The sequence below is a fragment of the Lontra canadensis genome, unplaced genomic scaffold (assembly GCF_010015895.1).
Source record: "Lontra canadensis isolate GAN:19392208 unplaced genomic scaffold, GSC_riverotter_1.0 scaffold117, whole genome shotgun sequence".
NCBI lineage: Eukaryota > Metazoa > Chordata > Mammalia > Carnivora > Mustelidae > Lontra > Lontra canadensis.
The window spans coordinates 2,118,402-2,144,524 of NW_022631111.1; the positions used below are offsets into that span (position 1 = coordinate 2,118,402).

The following is a 26,123-nucleotide window of genomic DNA, read 5'->3' on the forward strand; positions in this document are numbered from 1 at the left end:
CACAGTCTCTCATGGTTTATCTCCCCCTCCAATTTCCCCCGACTTACTTCTCCTCTCCATCTCCCCATGTCTTCCATGTTATTCCTTATGCTCCACAAGTAAGTGAAACCATATGATGATTGCCTCTCTCTGCTTGACTTACTTCACTCAGCATAATCTCCTTCAGTCCTGTGCATGTTGATACAAAAGTTGGGTATTCATCCTTTCCGATGGCTGTGTAATATTCCATTGTATATATGGACCATATCTTCTTTATCCATAAACATTTTTAAACACTTAAACATTTTTGGTTTACCCAAAGCAGATTTGAGAGCTTGGTAGTGGATAAAGGGATCTCTATTATATTACTCTCTATATCTTTCTTTCTTTATATTCAGAATAGTCCACAAATTTTAAAAAGGTAGTGAATTTAAAGCCAAATAAAAATGCTCTTGGCGTAATTTTTAAAACCACATTTGACCTATACCGTATCCCCAGAATTACTATGGAAAAAGAGTTATTTTACTTTGTTCCAACAAATATTTGTTGAATGTCCAGCAGATGCAGGGTTCTGGAATTTTGTTGAGATTAGGCTGGAGAAGCAAGCAGACTCAGCTCTGCCTTCATAGGACTCAGAGTCTCCCAGGTAGACAGGTGTGGGACAGGTAAGGAATCAGGTCCTGGTGGGAAAAGTCCCCGAGACAGACAAGGTCAGGATGGGCACCACCCAGAAGACAGTATGCTAGCTGGCCTGACAGTTCTGCTCAGCCCGATTGTAGTCTCAGTCTCCCACACAGACTGGGAAATGGGAGGGAGAAGGGTTGGCAGGAAGGCTCTCACTGAAAGGTCAAGACGTGGAGACCAACCGCTGGGCAGGAGGACAAGATGGACTGTGAGGGCACAGGAGTTACGAGGTAGAGAAGGGAGGAGGCAGAAGGAAATACAGGGATAGAGGGCAGGGCTCAGCTCAATGTCCAGCTGCTGAAAGAGGCTGGATCACCTACCACCCCAGCTCTATATCTGTGGGGAGGCCAAGTGCTAGAAGCTCAGCTTCTCCATGCCTCACTCACCGCAAACTCTGGCCCACCTGGGCTTGGCCTGATAGTAGGAGAAGACATGATGAGAAGCTCAGGGCCCTCTGAGTAACAGCCCAGCTATAGTAGCTCCTGCAGTACCATAAGGGACAAACTCAAGCACACTCAGAAGTCGGACTAGTCTTGGTGAGGGAGCATTTCCGGGTCCTTGGTGAGGGAGCATTTCTGGGTCCTCTGCTGCTTGTTGGCCTTCTTACCAAATAAGAAGTCTCTGGCACATTTCAGTCCAACACAGCTGGAAGGGTGGTTTCTTCAAAGCCGTCTAGGTCCAAGCTCCATAAAGGCCTGGGGCTTCCCAGGCTTCTCTGTGTCAAGCCTGCTCATGCCATGTTCCCTAGGTTCCCTGGGGCCCATTGGGTGGCAGAGAAGCCCTTTCCCTGTAACTGTGGGTGTCCACAGAAAGAACCTGACAGTACTCAAGAGGCAGCATGGACAGAGGTATTTGGAGTACGAAAACTGGGCCCACTTGACCTGCCTTGAAACCCACTTCTGCCATGAACTAGCTGGGTCACCTTGGGCAGGACACTTACCCTTTCTGGTGCTTTGTTTGCCTTGTCTGTAAGTGGGGATGATCACAACACCAACTCACAGGATTCAAGGAGTTAATGTTTGGGACATGTGTGTGACGGGAGGCACCCAGGAGTTACTCTAGCTGCTGTGTCAGCCTTCACTGTTGTGGTCGTTTATTATGTAACTTGAGTGTCTATTCCTTGCGATCAAAAGAACTCATTATCAAGATAACTTTTTTTCCTTTTTTTGTTTACAGCAAAAAATATGTTATCCCTTTGCAGTGCAGCTGCCCTGTCGATTTCGAGTTTCATATCACTTTGATTCAGTCTCATGAAGCCTTTACTATTGATCCAATATCAGGTAAGGAGAGTCAAGATTTCAAGTTTCTGATTTCCTTAGGGTTCTCAGATCAAAGGGATTTGGAGAGTCGGTCTCAAGGTCTAAAAGAGAACAAGCTACACTTGTACATGGTATCTTCACATGTGTAACAGTAACAGATTTGACATGTCTGACATATTGTAAATTGGGATTGGACACGTGAGAATGAGGACACTTTGGGATCATTTGTATTGTGCAGATAATTTATAACAGTGTCCAGGTAAGTTTCTTCCAAGATCAAAACTTGAAATCGGAAGTTAATCCTTTCCTCTTCTAATTTTGGCCCTTGGTTTATCCTTGGGGTATCCGTTTCACTCAATTTCAGATAAAATGGGAATTGCATCTCTTACCAAGCTTTTGGGATGTTATTGAAGGCTGTCATGAATTTACTACACACATGGTGTGGACAATCTGCCTTTTCCTGCCCCAAAGGGCATAGATCTTTGTTCTGCTCAGAACTTTTGAAAGAAAAATCTCCTCTAAAGCTATTACTGCTTCCAGTTTCTGTCTCTTTTGATGTTTGGGTGTGGGCTTTAAATATCCATCCACAGTGTTCTGCTGTGAACCCTAAAATAGCTTTATTCTTGAATGTCTGGGTATCCACTAATCTCCTGATTTTGAGTTCATATATGAGTGTTCAAAGCAGAAATTTTGAATAACTTCTAAATTATGAGATGTATATAGATTATTTCCTAGAGAACCAGGAGCAATTCTAAGATTTCTGAAATGCAATGTAGCTTACTATTTATATTGCAAAAAGCAAAACAAAAACAGTACTTGATTCTCTTTCCGGAGAGAAGCTTTATTACTTTTAGGCTCTAAAGGGGAGAGAGAATAAGTGGTTACCAAAATTATACTAAACAAGATTATATTTCTGCTTTTAATTATAGTCGGTGTTCTCACTGTAGGCCTTTTTGTAGAATAATAATAGTAGCACTTACTTAGTGACTGTTATGTGCCAGGCACTGTTCCAGGTGACGGATATAGATATATTTGATATATGTTGAAGTACCTGTATATTTAATCTAACCACAACCATGTAAGGTTGGTATAATTATTATTTCCATTTTATGGACATAGAAATGAAGCACCAGGGACACTCGGGAGTAAGAGGCAGAGGTAGGATTTGAAACCAGTGATTCTGGTTCGGAAGCTGGTGCACTGCCTCATAAAATACAAACTAAATTTCCACCTTCACTCTGAAGAGGTTATAAGAATTTGACCTATGATGTGGGACGCCTGGGTGGCTCAGTCATTAAGCAACTGCCTTTCGTTCAGGTCATGATCCCAGGGTCCTGGGTCTGAGCCCCATATCAGGCTCTCTGTTAGGCAGGAAGCCTGCTTCTCCCTCTCCCACTCCCCCTGCTTGTCTTTCCTTTCTCACTGGCTCTCTCTCTCTGTCAAATAAATAAATATTAAAAAAAAAAAAAAGAATTTGACCTATGAGGTAAGTTGGTAAAGTGAACTAGCTCCTGTGATCTTAGTCTAGACTCTACTTGAGAGATGACGGCAAGACAGAGGAGGGACTCCTGTCCCTCCCTGGGCCATCAGACCACACTGGACCTCTGGGAATGTCCCTGAAAGCCAGGTGCTAAGACAGATCCAGATAAACCGGGGAAAGAGCATCAAGTCAGTGTAGGAATGGGGAGAAGAAAAAGGCACTGGAGACAGGCCAGCTGTGTCAGTAACAAGAATCACTATGGTGTAGGGGCACCTGGGTGACTCAGTCAATTAAGTGTCTGCCTTCAGTTCTGGTCGTGATCCCGGAGTTCCAAGATCGATCCCTGCATCAAGTTCCCTGTTTCTTTCTTGCTCTGCCTTTCACTCTGCTCATTCTCTCTCTCTTTCTCTCGCTCTCTCATTCTCAAATAAATAAATAAAATCTTTTAAAAAATTATTAAAAAGAAAAAAATAATCACTGTAGTATAAAAAGGAATGGCCTTGGGCCTGGCAGCTCCTGGTGCATCATCAGAGATGCTCAAATAGGAAATTGATCTCTTATCATGTAGCTAGTTCACCATCACTGAAGACTGGTGGGAATGTTGTAGAGGGGAGTCAGCAGATGGGACTTAGAGCAGGGCAGTACCCCAAGACATTGAGCATTTATGACAACTATGAAGCCAAGGGACCCATCCCTGGTAATTTGCACTTAATAGCTCTGGGAAGCGTCTGGTTTTCTGTACTGGTAGCAAGCACCTACCAGTGATCCTGATGTGGACATTGCTTAGAGTGGTGTTTAGCAATCACTAGACTAGGTTCATCTATATGATCCTGCCCCTCTTGATGGTCTGTAATTCTGTAAAACTCCATAGGCAGAAGGGAACCACCAAGATTTCTGAGCAATTGTGATAGGAGCTGTTTTTTTTAAAGGTCAGTACTGCTGCAGTGTGCAGGAGTGACTGGGGCGGGTAGAGGCAGGAGACCAGGAAATCATTGTGTTGGGAATGAAATCATGTAGGTCTTGAGAGCCTGAAGCTGGTGTCAGTGGCAAGGAAAAGGCAAGGGGAATTGGGAAGGAAGTGAGAGGTTCTTATGGCCAAGGCCTAATTCTACAAAGAACTATGTCCCAAGATATAGAATATTAATCTACTGAAAGGGTTTTGAAACACAGCCTATTCAAAACCCAAGGACAGGTGAGAGGTGGGAGCGAGAGACAGAAATTTCCACGTCACCTAGGTACTAATGAAGTGGACAGCCATGAGACAGAGAGGAGGTCACCCGGGGAGTGGGTGTGGCTAGACAAGAGAGGTGGACAGAGCACTGAGCCCTGAACACATAGGCCTTCAGGGGACACTGAGGGGAAGTGGGTCCGGGATAGTGATCCAAGAGGAAAATCAGAAGAGTTTGATGCAAGCGAAAGCATGAGTGAGGGAGGGAGCTAGCAAATGAATGAAAACAAATGAGAACAAACCAGGGCTCTTAAACTTTGCGGACCCCACCTTTACGATTTGAAACGTTCTACATCGTGTGGATGGCCTTGCTGATGTGGCTTTACAAAATGATCTCCTAGGCTGGACCCTTCAACCTCCTTATGAGGCTTAGTGCAGGACACTCTTTTGGGCAAATATTAGTAACTGATTATCTAAAGGCCATGGAGACATGCGTGGTCCACAGGATTATACAGCAACATCTTCTCTAAGAACTAGAAGCATCATTTATTCATGCCTTCCAGGCATTCTGTGCTCAGGCTTGCCAAATGAAAAAATTTGAATAGGATAATTCCACTTATAAGATATGACTCTGACATAGGACCCCCAACTTTAACTCAACAGGCCACTTGCCCACTGGGCATCCTTAGGATTCATGTGTGCCCTAGAGCTGCCAGAAGCTGGCTCCATTGATGGGGCCAAGATCTTTCTGAAATTGGGGAAAAGAAGTAAAGGATTTTCTGGGCTTTATATTGCTGACAAGAAATCATATACAATTAAAACATCAAGAACGCTCTGTCAATAATTTTGGAAGAGCCAGTGATACATGACTTTGGCCAAGATTTTATTAGTGTTGGAGAAGAGCCAAATGCCAGAAAAAAATGGTAGAACTTGTTTACTTTTGACCACTTTGAGATCCTGGCCATTTGCTTGGTGTCACATACATCAAGAAGAATGCATGCAATTCATATCAATGGCAAATTGTAGCCTAAAATGGCCAGTTAAGTGTTTCTGAGGACTATTGGCCAGAGTTCTTATGGAAAGTCTTAATACTTATGTTCTCTTTTATCCCCCCAATTATGAGGACTAGATCAGCCATTATACATAATTTTATATTTTGCATTTTCTTATGAAATGCAAATTTATGACCATTTTATATTGATTTGGGAGTAATCCTAGAACCTGTGGCCTTGCTTTGGACCCAGACTGCTTTTTGGTTATAAGCATTACCTGTAGGCCCAGGTCCACTAAAGGAGTTTCCCTTTCCCTGAGATGAGCACTATGACACTGTAAACACTGACCCCTACCCATCAAAGTCCAAGGCACCTTTGTATACCTCCTATTCTGGGTTGGGGGGAGGTATAGGGATTTGACCTAGTCCAATCATGTGATCTCAGTTGGATTCATTCATTCTCCTGCAACACCTGCCAATGTGCTGCCCGCCCCCCAGCATTTACCTCTTCAGGTTTCAAAAGAAAGTGACTGTTAACCCACTTTTTTGCCTCTTTCTTCTTCAAAGCCCCCTTCCTCCCTGACTGAGGTATTTTATCATATAATAAGCCTCACCAACAGGGTCCAGATGCCTTTGGGCATCCATGAGCAAACTCTTTCCTTCCAGACAAGAATATGAATGGGGAAGTTTGCCCTGCTTCTCTTCCCTGCCTCACTATACACCTATGAATGGGTGAGACAGGAGACCCCTGGTCCCCAGCACAAACTGTGCAGGGGACAGGTCAGGGTTGTCGGGAGGATGGTATGACCTTTGGATCTTTGGCACACAGAAGAGGCCCCCATAAAATGTTTCTTATTGGTGGCTAAGACCATCATGGATAGCCTCATCCCAGAAAATAGTGCTGATTACATGGCTATACAGAGAAATGGAGACATCCAGGTATGTCTTTGCCAATTTGAAAAAAGCCAGAGGCCGTAAGCCGGGTTGGAATAGAATGCTAATGAGAAGTAAAATCAAGAGATCAGACGTTTTTATGGCTTTCTAAAGCACCAAACTGAATAATGAGGAAGTGAGAACATTTAAGGACAGTTAATACACCGAATGCAAATGGGTTCCTTATGCCCCTTATTTAAGGGCATATGTAACTGATTTGCAGTAGCATACTGAAGAAAGCAGGAAAAGCTAGAGAGGCAAGTGGCGGTTCTTCACACAGGCCCTGAAGCAGCTGTGTCACTTTGGAAGCGATGTTACATTTTGCCGGACATTAGGTATGTCCTTGACGAGTGATGGTGGTTCTACACAGAGTTGTGGGCATAATGCTAAGAATCACTCCCATTTACTAATTGTTAACCACGTGACAAGCACCGCCCCATTGCCCCCCACAACCCTACGAGGCAGGAAATAGTAGCATCATTTTTTACTGCCAATGTCGCCAAGACTCAGGGAGGCCAGATGACCTGCCCAAGGCAACAGGGTCTGTCTGACTCCAGACTCGAGTTCTCACCCACCTCCCCTAAGCTAGAAGGGTAACAAAACGGGGACACCTTGAAATAGAGGAGAGGAAGACAAACAGAACTGTATCATAGACCAAGAGTTTAGAAAAATTCTATTTTTTGAGAGAAAAGCTAGGGAGATTAATAAGAGCTCTCCACCCAGCCTTGTATATTCTTCTTGCCTTTGGGATCCCTAGGTATCTCCTGTTTGAGATGACCATTTGATGGCCTGTCAGTCTGGGCTGGTTTGAGCTTGGTTGATCAACAGCATTCAGTGAACTTCACCCAGAGGCCAATTCCTATACCTAGACTGAGCTCTGGATCTCTCCTGCCCATCCAGGGGTACTAGCCCAGCGAGGCCCAGGGAGGGGCCAGGGATGGCTTAAGCCAACCCTTCCTCCTGCTGGAAAATCCTGTCTTCCAGGAGACTGAAAGGGAATGCCAGCTTCGCTTGCAGGAGAGCAGGCCTTTCTGGGGTTCCCCACGGGGATGGTCCAGGAAGGGTGATATGCCCCAGACCAGGCAACAGTAACAACAGAGTTAAACAAAGAAGAGCTCTGGGTGGAAAGGAGTGTGGAAGATAGGGGGTTGAGCAAACATAAATATTTCTTTAAGAAGTGGCTTTATAAAAATGAAGTATGTTATAAAAATATGTTTCATGACTTGATACTGATTGAAAAAAACAAACAGATGAAGCCAAAGGAGTTGATGAACTACATTGATATAAGCGATAGTCTTAAAATTTGCAGCTACAAATAAGAGTATTAAAAACATCAAGAGGTCAGAGCTACTGTCTTGCATGCTTCAACTCCAGCCGGAAACATGGCGGTGCCGACAGTGGGAGGGAGCGTCCACGCTCTGTGTCTCTCTCCCTCCTTAATGGCTTCACCTTCTGTAAGTTTATCTTCCCTTATCTGAGCTGATAGTGTTTGCATTCTGTCTTGTGACCAGAAATGCCACAGTTACTTCGTTTCTATTTCAGTGGAACCCGGGTGTCCACCTCCATTCTTTGATCCACTTTTCCTCCATTCTAAGTTCTTTATGTCCGTTCTTTCCCTGGCTTGTCTGGAATGTGAAACCAGCAGCTTGATACCAGAGGTTTCTGGAGGCTACATACCAAGAATGCTTGCATGTTTGACCATGTCTCTACAGCCTGTCATCTTGAAGGACAACCTGACTGGGTCGAAGAGTCTTGGTTTACCAAGACTGTTGGCCTCAGAACTTTGTAGACATTACCCAAGTGCCCCTTGCTTTGAGAATTTGTTGGGAAGTCAAAGGCTGGCCAGAATCTTTACCTGCCCAAGGTGAATTCTGGATGCCCTTGGGATTCTCTTTGTTTTTGTGTTTGTTTCAGTCTTGAGGTTAAGTAATCTGCCAGGCGTTTCTCTTTATCATTTGTTTTCCTTGAATGTGGTATATCCTTTTGATCTGAAGAAAAAGGACTTTGGTTATTTTAGGAAATTTTTCAACTATTAAAACTACGTATTTTAGTCTATTTGCTTTGTTCTCTTGTTCAGGAACATAAATTATGTGTACGTGTTGGTCACCCTTTGCCCTTGGTATCTGTTATCTTCCTTAAAATAATTGAATTTTGTGGGGATTCCTCATTCCTTCCTGCCATGGCTCTACCCATGTGTCCATGCGTGTACATTGTGTATGTGTGTGTGTGTTGTTGTTCCTTCTCATGCAGTGTCTACTTCAGTGACCCTTCCATTTCCTTTTTCTGTGTGTCTCCCAAACCCACCAACTCTCTTTATCTCCTTCTAGTATGTTCCACCATCACTTCCTTGAACCTAGTAACTCTCGCTGTGGGAGGGTCAGGCTGTCTGTCATTTCTTTAAGACTCTGGTGAACCACCTGAGTTCTGAGGTCATCCCTCTTGTGATGTTCTTGTGTGTTCTTCACCTGCTTTTGCTTATGTCCCTTTCCTTCTTCAAAGCATATTCATCCTTGAATGTACAGTTTTCATGCATAATACCTGTGTTGGTTCTACTCAGCATTTTACTCAGCTTTGAGTAGGGCCTGCTGCCAAAAGAAGAATAAAGTGGGAAAGGAATGATGATGATGAAAATAATTATAGTAGTATCTAAGGCTTGTGTGGCCCTTACCCTGTGCCAGACCCCAGCACCACTCCTATCATACTCCCAATCACACTCATCAGGTGACGCTATGAGTAGGTCCGCTTTGCAGGTGAGGAACCCGAGGCATGGGGTGGTTTAAGTGGGTTGTCCAAGGGCTGAGCTGGAATTGGAAGCCAGGGTCTGGCCACAGTCCGTGGGCTCCCACATCCTGACAGAAAACCTCCTGGTGCTGCCCTGGGCTCACGAAAGCCAGGTGGATCATCTGTGCTGCGCACTGCCATTGCGGGGTTGCCTGCTCCCCTCTATCCCCATCAAGTCACCTCCAGCCTCCGGGTCCTGGGTCTAAGACAATAGAAATGTCAGGGCAAGGTAAATACTTCTTCAGCTCCCTCCCTGCTATTCTAGGATGCTGAGGTCCGGTCTCTTCTGTCCTCATCCCCCCTTCTCCAGGGCCCAGCCACATTCCCTGTTTTGCCACTTTAATCAAAGAGGAGGTAGATGTATTTTTTTTCATGGCTGTTCCCCTTCCCCTTTGGGAAATCCTTCCTGGCTCTCTGCTCATTCCCACACCTTACTGTACAGTATTTGGGGAGCATCTGCTTTTTCAGGCTTTGGAAGTATAGTCATTTCCCTGGTTTAACAGAAGATTTTCCTTCTCTTCCATTTTGCACAATTTTTTCTTGTTTTGGTGAGTTTGACAGGAGGGTAGTCAAGGGCAAATGGCTTCACTTGACCATCTTTTACCAGAAATGCTGCTGGGTTGAATCCTGTCCTGTGGCCCCACATTGGCATTTATTCTAGAACTAAGCACTCAGTGCCTGCTGTCCATCAGATGCTGTGATAGGTGCTGGGCTGCCCGGGTAGCAAAACAGACCTGCCCCCGGATCTGACGTCCCAGTATGGCGGAGAGACACAGGCACCCAGAGAGGACATTGCCCAGGGTAGAAATGGTTGTGACAGTGGGGGATGGGACCAGGTGATTGCTGTCATCCAGCAGTCAGGAGCTAGGAAAAAGGGTTTCAAGCAGAGGAAGTCCCCAATGCCATCAGGTTGGAATAGGCTTGTCGGGGTCAAGTTTGAGGGAAGTCCCAAAGCCCAGAGTGTCTGGACCGTGCGCCCAAGGGGAAGAGGGCGTGCCCCAAAGGAGACCAAGTTGGAGAGGCCTCAGGGACCTGAGGAGGGTAGGAGTTAGGGTTTGGTTCTGAGCTGGGAGGGAGACAGGAGAGGGTTCTCAGCAGGGGGTGGTGGCTTGACCTCATTATGCTTCTGAGGGGGGACTGAGTTGGAGTAGCACAAACGGGGAGCTGACTGTCCCCTTAGGAAGGAAGCCCAGGTTGGCCCGGATGGGTGCCGGCCATGGAAATGACAAATGGTGGCATGGACAGGCTTTGCTGAAGGGTTGGTGAGGCTGGGGACGTGGTCAGGGGGAGGCTCCTGGTGTCCCTGTGAGCGATGGGAGAAGGCAGGTGCTGTGCGAGGTGCTTCAGGCAGCTCATGAATTCAGCCAGAAGCATCCCCATGCAGTCTCTCTGGCCTCCCTGAGCTGTCTTTGCGCTGCTGGACAGCGCCCAGGAGAGGGGCGTCGTAATACATGAGGGCGGCACTCACGGCTTCCGGCCAGCAGGTTACAGGCTGGACGGAAAATGAGTTGCCGGGCTAGCCTGGCTCTCCGCAGCGTCCTTCTACTCAGACTGCTTGCTCTGCAGCTTCCCACTAGCATAGACAGGGCCCCCAGGCTCTCTGCTCCTGCTCCTCATGTCTCTGCATTTTGGGTATTTGGTGGACAGGGAGGAAAAGGGAGATCCCAAAAGACTCCATTTTACTAATTATTTCTGGTTTCAGTCACCAAGGCTAGCTGGAGGGAAGGGAATTAAAGATTAAGCACTGAGAGGAACACCTGGCTGGCTCAGTTGGTCACCATCTCGATGTCATGAGATGGACCCCCCTCCACCCACCCCCCTTCCCCACCCCTGTGTCAGCTTTGCACTCAGCACAGAGTCTGCTGCAGGTTCTCTGCCCCTCCCCCCACTCTTGCATGTGCAAACACTCTCTGTCACATAAATATATTCTTTAATAGAGTGAGTGCTGGAGTAACTAACAGTCAGTATCTGTTGCGGCTTAGCAAGTTGGTCCTTCCCAGGGAAACCTAGAAATGAACTGGTAACTGAAAGTCTTGGGACTCATATTTTAGCCCTTACCAGAAAGTCTGAGGACTCAGTTTTTTGTCTTTTTTTTTTTTTTTTTTTTGAGAAAGAGAGCATGCATGCGTGCACTCATGAGCCAGGTGGGAAGGGGTATTTGGGGGACGGGACTTGGGGGATTGAGGGGGATAGATTAAGAAGAGGCTTAACTGATTGAGTCACCCAGGCCCCCCATGGCTTAAATTTTAAAGCTGACCTTCCCAGAGGCAGCTCAGTCCTTGTTTCTTGACTTGTAGAATCACCTGGTTTTGGGAAACTCATCCCAGAGGCTTGGCATCATGAGGCAATTGCGTCTTCCTTCTTTAACACTCAAATGGGTCAGGTGCAGCTAACCCTTGACAACACAGGTTTGAGTCATGCAGGTCCAATTCTATTCAGATTTTTTTCAATAAGTACAGCATGACTATAAATGTATTCTCTCTTCCTTATGATTTTCTTTATATTTTCTTTTCTCTGACTTGCTTTATGGTACGAATATAGCATATAACACATAGAAAGTACATACAAATGTGTGTTGTTTGTTATTGGTACGACTTCGGATAAACAGTAGGCTTTTCATTGTTAAGTTTTGGGGGGAGGCAAAAGTTACATACAGATGTTCGACTTCATAGGAGGTCATTGCCTCTAACCCTCATGTTGTTCCGCAGTCAACTATGTAAGTTTTCCCAAGAACTATTTCCTCTTCCTGACATTTTATTTTATTTATTTTTTCAAGATTTATTTTTGGGGGGGAGGGGCAGAGGGAGAGGGAGAGAGAGAATCTCCAGCAGACCCCCCCACTGAGGCAGAGCCTGATGTGGGGCTTGAAGTGAGGCTCCATCCTAGGACCCTGAGATCACAGCTTGAGCAGAAATCAAGAGCCAGATGCTTAACCTGGTTTCCCTGACATTGGATTTTTAATTTTTTTTTTCTTTAAATAGACTCCATGCCCAGTGTGGGGCTCCAACTCACAACCCTGAGATCAAGAGTCACACATTCCACTGACTGAGCCAGCTGGCTCCCTCTTCTTGACATACTACTACTAATATAATACACAATAAATTATTACTCATTTTACTTGGCACAAACATTGGGAAGGACACATTCATAGGACACACACTCTGTAATAAGTACATATTATCCCAGACCTGTACATTCTTTTCTTCTTTAAACCTTGTCCCATTTTGCAGATGAGAAAACTGAGCCACAGTTAAAGTAACAAGCCAAGTCACAGAGCTCGTACAGGACCCAACAAGTCAGGGTCTGTGTTGTCCGCACACCCTGGGGGTGGTGGTGGCCTCTGAGTGTCCCAGTGGGTAGTGTGTGACTCGTGGTGGTAAGTCAGATGAGAGGAACGTTCTTGAAGCCCCCCAACCCCACTGTAATCCAGTGAATCCAAAACACTGAGATCATCGATAGCTTGTTCATGGACAATTTTTAAACTACACAGCTATTAAATTCCCACACAAAGTTTAGAGAGATTAAGAATTAACCCAACAACACTCAGCTCGTAAAACCCTAAATCCTGGAAGATTAAGACCAGTACTTACTAACACTTCAAGCATGGGGCTTATAGGGCTCTGTGATAATTTAGGGAAGATGATCTGTGCTTTCTGAGGACTTCAAAGAAAAAGTTATTTTAAAAGTATAACAATATTGTAATGATGCCATATGAACATAAAAGAAGAAATGTTTAAAAAATGATTCCCCACCCCGGGCCTAACTGCCCTAACACCGTACTTTTATTTTTCCATCTCCTTTTGGTGACTGGCCATATTTATGCATACTTTACATAATTATCATCAAGGCAAAGATCCAGTGGAATTTCCCAGTCAACCATTAATCATAGCATTTTTCAGTGTCGCTACATTTTCTTCACTATACCCATTTTATCGATAGACTAGGATTTTCTTAGGCTTTCACTGATTTGTTTTTCCTTCCTCTCTCCCTCTGCCTCGCCAGCCTCCCTGCCCTGTGACTTCACATGACCCCTGCTGATGTTAAGGGTTGCAATCCAAAATCGGCCCCAGACAAAACTGGACTGAAGCCATAAAATCGTGGTTTGGGTTTTTGGAAAGGAAGTCGTAATTTGGGGGCAGGGGAGCCTTCCCACTTTTCAAATGTGACACTTTCTCTCCCTTCTCCCAGCATTAGTTTTGCCAAGCAGTAATCTGCCTCTGTGAGGCACACCTTTAAGAGCAGTTAGCCTCTGACAGCTGCCGCCAAGTTCCGTTAACAGAGCGCGCTGATGGAAAAAGCGGTGTACCTGGTCGCCTGGGCTACGCCTCCAGTGTGCTTTAGCTATTAGCTGCAGGCTGGGAGCACTTAAAAACAAATCATCCAGGTCAAGGCAAACATTAATCCTTGCTCCAGAGCTTGTTAATTTTTTAAGTTAATGAGCTGGAGCAGAAGCACTAGAATGTTCGCAGTCTGAAGTGCCCCCCCCCCCCCCAGCAAACCAGAGGTCAGACAGTGTATTTTCTGACCTCATGTGTGGTCAATGTCCCAAACTGTATGCAGCAGTTTCTGTTCCGCCGATCCTAGGCTGGCCCACAGAACTGAGCTCTTCTGCTGATTCGCTGTCCCCTGCCGCGAGCTCTTGGGTCACTAGTGGGTAGCATTGCAAGATTTGGACTTCTGCGGGTGCCTCGGTGGCTCGGTCAGTTAAGCATCTGCCTTTGGCTCAGGTCCTGATCCCAGGTTCCCGGGATTGAGCCTTATCCGTCTCGCTGCTTCTCCAGCTCCTCCCTGCTTGTGCTCGCTCGCTCGCTCTCTCAAATAAATAAAATCTTTAAAAAAAGAAAAAAGAAAAAGATTTGGACTTCTGCTCTCAGGAAGTTGGCAAATACCTATTTCTGAAGCCCTGCCCTAGGGGTCTGGGAAGGTGAACAAGCTTTGGGGCCCTGTGTCAGCTCTAGGGTCTTGCAGTCAAGTGGGAGAGCTCTAAATTGAGAAGGCAACAGTTCAGGGGGCACATGGGTACTGCAGGGCTGACAGAAGTGTAGGGGAGTGAAGGCTTCCGGGGATGGGGAGTCAAGAGGAGTTTCATTTACTCATTCAACAAATATTTATTGAGCTGGGAACATTGTAATGGATGCTGGTAAAACTGCATTTGAGTCTAGGGTAAGGCAGATGCCAAGACAGTGATTTCGGAAAGTAGGATTAAGAAACTAAAAGAAAATCTGGAGAAAGAGCTTTCCAGACCAAGGGGAATAGCAGGTGCCAAGGCCCTGAGGCAGCAGCAGCCCAGTCTGGGAGAGTTAGTGCCTAGGCCCCTCTCCACCTTCAGGTCTTGGCTGCAACATCTCCTCACCAGAGAAGCCTTCTCTTCATCCTCTCTCAAATAGTACATCACGTTTCACTTGCCTCACCCACACCCTGCTTTTTTTTTCTTGTTGGTATTCATGACATGATTTTACATTTTATAATCATTTTTGGTTTGCTTTCTTGCTGTCCCCAGCTAGAAAGTGAACTCTGTGAGATCTGGGACTTCGTTCTGTTTATTCCTATTCCTCAGGTGCCTAACATGTTGCCTGGTACAGAGTAAATGCTTAGTGAATGCTGAGATGGCCAAATAAAAGGCTCATGTGGTTGAGCATAGAGAACAGGGGAGACAGTGGTATAAGATTCAGAGGACATAGATGGGAAGGAGGGAGCGCCAAGCATTTATGAGGGAATTGTGTAAATCTTCTATAGGGACCATGCAAACAAAAGATGCACAGGGGCCTAAGAAGTCATCTAGAAGGCAAACCAAAGAGCCCTCAGTGGGAATCACAGCAAGCAGTAGCCCTTCCTCTACCTAGTACATTGATCTTTCCTCTTTGCCTCCCCCTCTCCCTCCTTTCCTTTCTCTCTTCTATTTTTCTTCCCATGTTTGTTGAGCACTTACTATGCTCCAAGCCCCACTGACCCCAGAGATACAAAAGAGGAACAAGACATGGTGGGATATTTGACTTCAGAAAGAGCAGTAGCCCATCCCAAAGATTGGAAGGAAAGATTCAAATGACGCCCAAATGTAAGGAACTGAATTATTTGGGCATAAACTTGTTATGTGTGTTCCTAGTTTTTCTTATAGCTTAGAGTGTTAACACTGACATCTGATAATTGGCTTAGAGATCATAGTTCTAGGAGTTCATGTCTGACTCACTAACGCTGATGGATGTGTATATATTTCTATAACTGAGAGTCAAATAATTATTATAAAAAATTAACGTAGCCATTGGCAAATAAGATCAACGTAAACATGCAAAGTCGATTCACATGGGTTTAATGAAAAGGCTATATAAGGATAATAGAAGTATTTGACTTACCAGGGGAGGAGTGTGTTTGTGTGTCAACCTCTTTGATGGGACTTTGCAGGAAAAAGAATTGTGTTGTCTCATTTCCTTCCCCTCAGGAATAATCCCGGCTAATGGGAAGGTGAACGTGACGGTCAAATTCACACCATTCAAGTACGGGATTGCACAGATAAAAATGCAGCTGTGGATCTCACAGTTCAACTCTCGGCCGTATGAATGTGTCTTCACTGGAACGTGCCGTCCCAACATGGCTTTACCGTATGGTTGCTTTGGAATGTCTTTGTTTCTTCCTAAAACTTTGTAAAAAAGATCTGAGTCTCCATGTCTTCCATTCTTTCTTTCTTTTGTAACAAAATGCCAAAAACCGTACTTAAAATGATGCACTTTCAGAAAATACTCTTTGAAGTCGTAACAGTAATGCATAGAATAGCTCTAGGCTTGTGGCGGTAGCTGTTCCTGCCAAGAGGGAAGAGATGATCAAGAAAAGGTAGATGGAGGGATACTTGCCTTCACTGAACCCTGCTGCTGTGCTGGTTGATCATATGACCAGTTTTAACCATATGTGTGTATTATATATGTGTGTATCACATGTATGTATATCTCTGACCCTATGTATTTTGGTCTTCCAAATTTTTTTCTAATATTTATTTATTTGAGAGAGAGAGCACCTACTATGGGGAAGGGCAGAGGGAAAGGGAGGACTCTTAAGCAGACTCCACGCTGAGCACAGAGCCCAACATGGGGCTCTGTCCCATGACCCCGAGATCATGACCTGAGCCAAAATCAAGAGTCAAACACTTAACTGACTGCACCACCCAGGTGCCCCCACTCTTTCAAATGTAAACCATAAGACAGGAGCAGCATAACCATTTTCAAAATTTCACTATAACATTATAATGAACTGAGGGCCTGCTGTGTGCGGTGTCCACTGCAAAGCCCCATGGGACATGGTCCATACTCTGAAGATGCGCCCAGCAGAGGGACCAAAAGAAGTCGTGGATCACAGGTGACTTCAGCATAGGGCAAAAATGAGAACGTGCCACATGGGAGGTTTCGTTGGGGTTTTGTTTTTTAAGAACCCTCAGCATTCAAGTCTGCGTAAAGGTGTGAAATGGGATTAAGTTTTACTTCATAAAAATTTTTTTCCAAACCCCTATTTCTGTTTGAATGTGAGTTTGTATTTTTATATCCCTACATACCTGGTTAAAATGGTAAGTTTTTCCCAATATGCATGATACTTATAAAAGCTGAAGGAAAACTTGTCACAGTTTTGATCTTAACCTTGGAAAATCCTTATAGATTTTTGAAAATGATAAAGAAATAGCTGGCCATTCCTTCTCTCCCCTCACACATAGATAGACCTCACATAGCACCCTCATTCGGCATATTATTATGTAGAGTAACATCCTTATATCAAAACATGAACTAACTCCATGACTCATTATGTATTTATATCATGATCTTCTTCCGAAAACTTCAAAGCAGCCTGAATCAACTGTAGGATGTTAGGGTGGCCTTCCGAACCCAAATCCTGCAGGTACTGTAGGAGAAAGAAAATCATGCCAGCAATAAACAAGTAACACTGGATATAAATAAAAGACAGTAGTAATTTTTCTGCTATTTTCTGGCCAAGAAAATGAGATTTGCCATGTCATGTCACATGCTGCGATGTACAAATGACTTTCTTAAGGACATCACTTGAGTGGGATTTTTGCTTCCCACAGATGTGTTCTTAAAAACACAAGAGCGTTGTATGGAAGAAACACCACGCAAATGGCAGCCATCCCCTCTTTCTAAACTATTTTTTTTTTTTTGGTCACCCAGCTGGAGTTTAATATCTTATTTAGTGCACTCCTGAAGTTTACAAGGACTCCATCTCAAGACCTGCATGTCTCCCCAGACTGCAGATAGTACTAGAAACTATGAGTTTTTTCCATGCAGGAAAAGAATTAGCCGGGCTATGGCATTCTCTGAAAAGTGTCACAGGCAGCTTCTTGTTGTTATTTTCAGAATGAAGTGTGGGAGGGACTTACTCAGGTCCCACGAGTAACTCCTTAGGAAAATGTATCACTTTCTTAGACCCCTTCATGTCCATTGTCAGCAGTCAGATCCTTTAAGGAACCTGTTCTGTTTTGTTTTTTAACAGTTTCAAAAATTTTTTGTTGTTCCCCTATATTTATAGCAGAGGTGATGTCAAAGTTCTGATGAAATATGGGTGGAGGGCCCCTGCTGGCTCCCTAACCCAGAGCCTCCACTGTGCCCACCACAGCCTGTTGGTCAATGTGTATGTCACCAAAGGCCACTTCCCTCAGGCCATTGACATTTCAGGATTCTCTTTTGTAGGCGATGTTAAGTTTGAGATGGCTGGCATGTCTCCTGTGTTGTGCAGTGGGGTCCATTCAGGAGATGTTCAGCAGTTGGTTTGTGACCATCAGAATGAATGAATGTCAGTGTATTCTTATTTCTGTAATATCAGGGACATACATAATCCTGCAAAACAGGCATTCACATATTCTCACTTAAAGAAATGCTTCATAGCACCAAACATGAAGTAGTTCTAGTACATCCCATAATATGATTCCAGGAGCTTCTGTAGGCAGGCTAGTAGCCCTGTCTACAGAAAAAGTCTTTGGACCTACATATGTCCAAAGACTTTTCAGTTGCAGAAAAGATCTCAAACATTAATCAGAGTCACTTGGGCATAGTCATTCTTTTACTAGGAACATACATCAGTGGAAGAACTTTTTTTTTAATGTAGTAGATTCAGCTATTGAAAACCAATAGCCGAGAAATCACACTAGAGCAGGAGAGCATTTTCTAGCCTGTCATGTTATCTACTTGTTATGTTCTTTGAGAAGGTAAGGAGGAGCTGCCATTAGTAGACGATTTTGGCCTGTATGATTATAGTGTGGTACACTGACATTGCATTCATTTTAGTAGACCACTGTTTTAGCACACAGATTTATTTTCAGTGTAGATTTTTTCACTACTGGACTGAAAGTCATGATATTATCAGAAGAAATCTAAAAATAGGAACCTTGTGGGACACCTGGCTGGCTCAGTTAGCACAGAGCATGCAACTCTTGATCTCGAGATTGTAAGTTCGAGCCCCATGTTGGGTGGAGACATTACTGAAAAAGCCTTTAAAAAATATTTCCTCTCCTCTACTGAACCTTGGGGTGCCTGGGGTGGCTCCGTCAGTTTAACCTCTGCCTTTGGCTCAGGTCATGATCCTGGGGTCCTGGGATTGAGCCTCGTGTCGGGCTCCCTGCTCCGTGGGGAGCCTGCTTCTCCCTCTCCTGTTCCCAAAATCCTAAAAAACAGTAGGAACCTTGAGTTGTTGGATTATATAGTAATTTAATATCTGTTTTAAACTATAGATTAGAAGAATTTGAAAGATTAAATGCTCTTTCTAAGAAAGTGGACCGTCCTCCAGAAAAGGCAGTGACACGCATACATTTTCAGCAGCTGCCACCAAAACTAAAGCCTCTGAAGATTAAGGTAACCTAGGCGTTATGCTCAATATGATGGAAGGAATGACAGAAAAGCACAATAATGACTTATCCCTCCTGATCTTGGTCTCAGGAAATTGAATATCAGAACTTGAGATTTCCGGTAGATTTATCAAATCCACATGCCGTGGCAACTGTTTTAAACCAAGAACCAGGAAAACTGAAGATTAAAGAATTAAGAGAAGGTAACTAGCTGATCCGTTGTAAACCAGCCACTGGCAGAATAGGGAAGAATTATTGTTCCTCATATTTACTATTTATGAACAACAACAGCAAAACCCAGTTAGGTTGCTGTTATGTTTTGCCATTAGAAACGTGTTTTTGTCTCGGCAAATGATGCTGATTTGATTACTGACATAATCATTGTTTGCTCTTGCCCTCAGTTTTGGACCAAGGCAATGAGATTTCAAAAACAAGACAGATGAAGGAAGCACTCTTTGAACAGAAAGTCAGACAGGACACTTACGAAGAGATCGAAAATCACCTTAAGTGGTAAATATTGAGCAGTTATTTATGTCAAGGGAGAGGACAGCGTTTTTAGTAATGGCTTTTTATACATGAGACATGATGAAATGTAATCGCTTTGTGCCCTTCGAAAAGTTTCATTATTTCCTCTCCTCTACTGGACCTAAGACGTTTCTCTTTAGCATAAATCACCATGACCAAACCATGCTCTTTCTAAGTGTGACCAGATAGTGGCAGAGACAGAGCAAACTGTGGGAGACACCAGGACACTGCTCCCTACTGACCACTGCTGCCAGCATCCTTCTCTCCTTTAGGGGCCCCGAATCTCGCCCCCCTCCCTGCCTCAGCCCCTTTGCCCTGGGGTGTCTGCCCAGGTGCCTCTGGGGATCCCAGCAGTGCAGGCTGGAGTGGGGGAGGCTCTGGGTGGAGGTTCCAGAGCTCAGCTGTGAGACTTCTGTCCTGTTCTTCTGTGGTCAAAATACATCCCTGTCCCCAGGTTTTTACCGGATCATACCAGAACTATCCATGTGCCCAGACCCCACTAAACTTTAAAAACTCTTGAGCTGAGCTAAAAAAGAAACCCTTAGAAAGAGTCTTGGAGAGACCACTTGCCCATGCCCCACAGCCATACTTCTCAGACGGAGAGAACACACGCCAGCTTCCCAGGCCCTCATGGACGTCCCCCATCCCGCCACCCTGCTTGCCCAGGGCAGTGCCCTCCATGTCTCACAGAAGCATCTTTCCTTCCACAGCAGCCTCTCTGTCACGGTCTGGCCCTGGTTAAATGCGAAGTACACCAAGTCACTGCAGATCATTTTTTAAAATACTCTTTCCCTGTTACAAAAAATGGCCGCACTGTCATTGTAGAAAAGCTGAAAAATACATATATATTTTTTAAGGGGAGAGAAGTGGGAAAAAAAGTCTGTAATGCATTGACTGCCGCCAACACTGGGGTCTTAACTTCCTTCGGTGCTTTTTTGTAGCGCGCCTGAGATCACAGTGCAATTGAGTTCTGAAGGCTCTGTCATTCACTGACTATTTTCTGCCGGCTTTTTCTTATCAGAAAAAGAATTTAAACCTGCCAGTAACACCCACATACACTAGACATCGGTTCACTAGTTGTTGACATTATGCCACATACACTTGCACTGTCTACACACACACACACACACACACACACACACACACACCTGCTTTTGAAGCATTTGAAAGTGAGTTGCAGACATCACGGAGCTTTGCTCTTAGAGACGTTAGCACGTGGCTCCTAAGAACAAGGATATTCTCCAACAGTAGCCTCATCACTTCCAAGAAATCTAAAACTGACACCATAATATTAGAATCACCAGCCTCTCTGCACGTTTACCCAGTGGTCTCAATAATGTCCTTTCCATCTGGGCTTCTGTTTGGATGGTTTTCGGAGAGGAAGACTCCGCCATCCAAACAAAGGTCAGACCATTTGTACTTAGCTTCCAGGTCTCTCCAGGCTCCTTCCGTCAAACAGTTCTCCAGACACCCCGTCCCCTTTTAAAATCATAGCAACTGTTTATTTTGAACATGTGCCAGGCTCCGTGATCAATACGTTACATACCAGAATTTTCTAAACTGTGCTAAAGTTCACAAAGCGCACAATTCACCATGTTAACCGTTTTAACATGTACAATGCAGATGTTCTCATTGTATTCACAGGCTCATTCAACAGTCCCCATCATGCCACACTAAAACATTTGCATCACTCCAAAAGGAAACCCCATACCTATTAAGCAGTCACTCCCCATTCCCTCTCTCCTCCCTGCCCTCGGTCCACTTTCTAGCTCTATAAATTTGCTGATGCCAGACATTTCAAGTGAATGGAATCCTACATACATAGGGGGCCTTTTGTAACTCGTTTCTTTCATTTAACACAGGTTGGAGGTTCATCTGTGTCATAGCATCTGTCAGGACTTTGTTCCTTTTTTATGGCCGTGTAATGTTCCATTGCATGGATTGACTACATTTTATTTACTCATTTATCAGTTGACAGGCATCTGGATGGTTTTCACTTTTTGGTTATTGTGAAGAAGGCTGCTGTGAACATTTACATGCAAGCTTCTGTGTGAACACATCTTTTCAGTTCTCTAAGGTGGGGAATTGCTGGGTCATATGGTAAATCTTATGTTTAGCATTTGGAGAAACGGCCAGACTGTTGCTGTAGTCTCTACAACTTCTCTCCCCCATGGCCCTCCTCCAGTATCTCCACACCCCCTTCGGTTGTTGAGAATAGCAAAGACACTCCACCCCCAAACTGACCATGGTAGCTGGGTTTGTTTGTTTGTTTCCTCCCCAGGCAGGTGCACCTCGGTAGAGATCATATGTCTTTTAAATTTAGAAAAGACCTTGCTGAAGAGCGGCAAAGAGAAAACATCAAATATAAGGTCAGAGTCACTAATTCAATGATACTGATTGCGCTAAATAGTTTGAATTCCTGCTATATGCAAGAGGCCACATGGGAAGAAGGAACACATAGTTCCGTTGGGAGGCGAGGAGGCTGATGACAAGTTAATTGTTAACCATAAATCAAGGTTGGCTGTAGATGTCACAAGAAACCTCTAATAAATATTGTGGGGAGTCAGAGGCCAGAGAGGAGAAAGAGCTCATCTAATTGAAAAGCTTCCTCCAAGACATGGTATGATTTTGAAAGGCAGTAAAGAGGACAAAGGCATTTAATTCAGAGGGAGGGCAATGCCTCAAATTCAGGTTGGAGTTCTGGGTGTGGCGTACTCCTGCCCCGTGATCTGCAGAGCACGAGAGTAAGAGGGACCCACAGACAGGGACCAGGAGTGACGCCAGAGCCAGAGCCAGAAAAAAGTTCTAAGCCAGAGACCCTCAAGGGGGGCTGAGCAGAGAGAATGACAAACTGGTTGAGGGGAGGGGGCCATGGCTGGCTTGTCAAGGCGGCACCTGCAGATTCAGGGAGGGGAGGGTAGAGACGGGAATGGTGGAACTGTGCCACATCCCTGGGCTCACCGTGTGTGAGAGACCTTGTTCCCTGAGAGCAGATGCGGGGGGCGCTGGGGACAGGCCCATAGTCACTGAAGCACAGGACACTCATGGGCCAGAGGAGATAAGGCTCGGCTCGGGCTTCCTGTCTCAGGGGCTGGGACTTTGTTGGGAGGACTGTCGGAACCATCCTGTGTTGTACTAGTCTGCTCAGGCTGTGGTAACAAGTACCAGACTGGGAGGTGTAGGCAACAGAAATGTGTTTTCTCACTGTTCTGGAAGCCCAAGGTCAAGGTGCGTGATCTTTTAAGGGACATGAGGGAATGATCTCTCTTCTCGACCTACAGACCATCTTTTCCCTGTGCCTTCACATTTTTTTCCTCTTTCCAAACTTCCTCTTATAGAAGACACCGATCACACTGGAGTAGGTCCCACCCTGTGACCTCCTTGTAACTTGATTACACCTTCAAACACAGTGTCTTCAAACACAGTCACATTCTGAGGTGACTGCGGGTTAGGATTTCAACATATGAGCCTTGGAGGGACATAATTCCACCATAACACATATATTTAAGCTTGGGATTGTGAGATTCCCATGGTCAGTGCTACACGAAGTGGCCACACTGGGTGGGAGGGATTAGGGAAAAACATGGATCTTGTTGGATAGGAATCTATTTTTCTTCCTAGAATACATTTTTCATACAGAATACATTTTTCTTCCTAGAGCTTCTTTCTGATTGGATTCCAAATCAGATACTCGAGTAAATTTATCTTTTCTTTATTTTTTACAAGAGAGAATGTAAAATGATTGCATCAGTAAACCTTAGCATTTAGGGAAGGCATGTATTAGATTGACATTGAAATTTAGTTTGATTCTGGTTCTGTTTCTCTGCATTGGATTTTAAAAACAAAACATTGAGTGTTCTGTCCACTCCACAACGGGATGATACTTTATAACCATTTTAGAGATGAAGGTGACACAAATGTGGCACAACCAGGCAGGGCAGTGTGACAGCAAAGGCTGGATTGCCAGCCTTTGGTCGCCAGGGAACTCAACTGTGTATTTGCCTTGCAAGCGTGTTTAACAAGTGCTCTTTGTCTGTAAGACTCTGCTAGTGAATGAGCCACTGTCCCTGCCCTCCAGAAAGGCACAGTCCACAAGGGGCACAGAAATATTAAGAGATGATTTAAAATGTGCCAAGTGCTGTCACTGAGGGGCAAAGAAGGGCAGGGGATCGAATGGTTCATAGGCGTCCCGCTTAGGTGCGTGCTGGCGATTTTAAATGAGATCCCAAATACAGAAGAGAAGTTCAACTTAAGACACGTTACACATGGAGGGCCTGGAGGGCATCCTGGTGGTGGCTACAGGAACAAGTATACCTCAGCAGAGAGGTGGAGAGTAGACACAGAACAGCGCCACAGACTGGGGAAAGTTAATGGAGCGAGAAGCTGGTAGCTCCAGGTGGGAAAGCCAGAGAACCTCATGATTTGAGAGGAGAGCAGCAGATAGCGAAGGAGCCAGAAGGAGAAATGGTCAGGGAGGTCAGGAGAACCGGGTAACACTGAAAAAGCAGGCGGGGAGGGATCCAGGTTGGTGGGGCCCGAGAAGTACATGGTGTGTTGGACCACTTAGAAGGCCTGTTTTGCCATAGCGATAGCCATTCCGGGAGAGAGGTGGAGATGAAAAGCCAAATGGCCACGGCTCGAGGAATGCAGGGAAGTGATTGGCTGGTTTCTTGAGAAGCTGAGATGACCAGAAGCGAAGAATCAGGGCATGGACCATTCCAAGGGGATGTGGTGTCAAAGAGGAGGATTCTAAGTTGGAAAACTCCAGAGCATTTGTACGCTGAAGGCAAAAAACAACCGCAGAGGAAAAGGCTAAAGAAATTTGGGAAGAGGCCTTGGTCGGAGGGGAAGACCGACCTTGAGGAAGGACATGGTGTCAGGCTCGCGTGCCGAGAGAGGGCCGTTGAAGGCTGCATGTGGCCTTGTCCTTCTGGGTGCCCCAGGAGGCCAGGCCAGCTGCAGAGATAGCCATGAGCACTGGTTGGAGAGTGGCCTGCAGAGAGGAGCTAGTAGTCACAAGGGTAGCCAAGGGGAGAAGGAAAGAAGACTTCATGTGCTTAACATCACTCACTGGGCCCCTGAGCCCCAGTATAGTTTGACAGCAAGTGCTGAGGGACCCTATTCTGTGTGTCTGGGAGCTCTCATCAGGCAGCTGAATCCTGGCGGGTGACCCCGTGGCAAGGAACACCTGAAGGCCCAGGCCATGTGGCAGAAAGCTGAGACAAGGGAGCTGAGAGGGGAGATGGGGGTGTGGGGAGGGCAGGAGTGGAGGGAGTGGGAGTGGGCAGGATGATGGGCTTTTACCCAGGAGATGGTTGATGACAGTAAATTTCAAAACACATCATAATAAGTAGAGTCTTGATATAAGACCTTACCCTCCTCTCTCTTCTAGCTATCAACCTATTTGCTAATCCCTCCTTTAAGATGCTATTTTATTTTATTTTATTTTATTTTTTTATTTTATTTTTAGTGGTTGTGGAGGTCTGGGTCTCTTCCCACAAAATCTGTCTTTTGAGGCTAACATCCATAGTCTCAGTCTCAGACTCAGCTCCCTGATATGTGCAAATCAGAGCTAGACAGCTCACCACCTGGTGTCAATAACAAACTCTCGTTTCTTCTGTTAATATGGTGATCGGAATAGATTGCTTCCAGTTAAGTCTTTAAAAATTATGACAAACAGCATACATACAAGCCAAGCTAGATCTGGAAGTAATTTAACAAGTAATAAAAACCACAGATAGGTAAAAACTAACAAGCTTTTGCTGTGGACACAGTCCCTTTTTCCATGGAGGCAGGTTTATGCAGACACCAAGCCAAGCCCAGCCAGCCAGTTTCTGGGGGAGTGTGCCATGTCTCCTGGGTAATGGGCCAGAGAGCTCCAGGGTCCTGGGGAAGCAGGAGTTGGGGAAGGGCAGCAGCCTGGGAGAAGACACTTACTCCAGGGAAAGGGCAGATCCCAGGAGAGGGGAGGACTTAGGCACCTTTGTTAAACCCCGTACTGGGATAATCAGCTCTGAGGAGGAGCTTGAAACTTTAAGTTCTTTTTAAAATGAAATCTCTACACTCCCGTGGTTACATGGTTTCTTATAAAATCCTTCTGGTGAGTTTTAAATGCTTTGGAAATGATTTCCAGAGCCACTGTCCCCTGGTTATGGAAAGAAAGTTCTGGGTCCACTCAGCTGTTAGAACCCCCTATGTTTAAACAGTGAGTATGATTATAATGAGCCCTTTAACGCTCTGTCACCCACTCCCAGCCAGAACTTCGTGTGTGGTTGTGACTGATCCTTTGATAGGTTTCTATCAGCTTTAAAGAGATATACAGTTGTGTGTGTTTGTCTTCAATTTCAATATTTTTGGTGATTGAAAAACCCAGGTAGATCGAGGAGATCCTGTTTTGGATGAGGAATTTCAGCGCACCAAGACAGAAGTCCACCAGAAACGGGTTGTTCGTAGTCTAGAAGAAGTGGGTAACTTTCCTTTATTTGGGAGCT

General features: G+C 45.1%; 1 protein-coding gene across 2 annotated transcripts in view; it reads left to right on the forward strand.

Moving 5' to 3' along the window:
- CFAP221 (cilia and flagella associated protein 221) overlaps positions 1 to 26,123 on the forward strand; it is a 79,803-nt gene that overhangs the window by 24,727 nt on the left and 28,953 nt on the right. For both annotated transcript variants that reach the window (XM_032840912.1, XM_032840913.1), the window contains 7 exons: positions 1,840 to 1,943; positions 15,712 to 15,871; positions 18,994 to 19,114; positions 19,199 to 19,310; positions 19,509 to 19,617; positions 21,914 to 22,001; positions 26,006 to 26,095. In XM_032840912.1, coding sequence (XP_032696803.1) covers positions 1,840 to 1,943; positions 15,712 to 15,871; positions 18,994 to 19,114; positions 19,199 to 19,310; positions 19,509 to 19,617; positions 21,914 to 22,001; positions 26,006 to 26,095 — 784 coding nt within the window. The remainder of the gene's footprint in view (positions 1 to 1,839; positions 1,944 to 15,711; positions 15,872 to 18,993; positions 19,115 to 19,198; positions 19,311 to 19,508; positions 19,618 to 21,913; positions 22,002 to 26,005; positions 26,096 to 26,123) is intronic.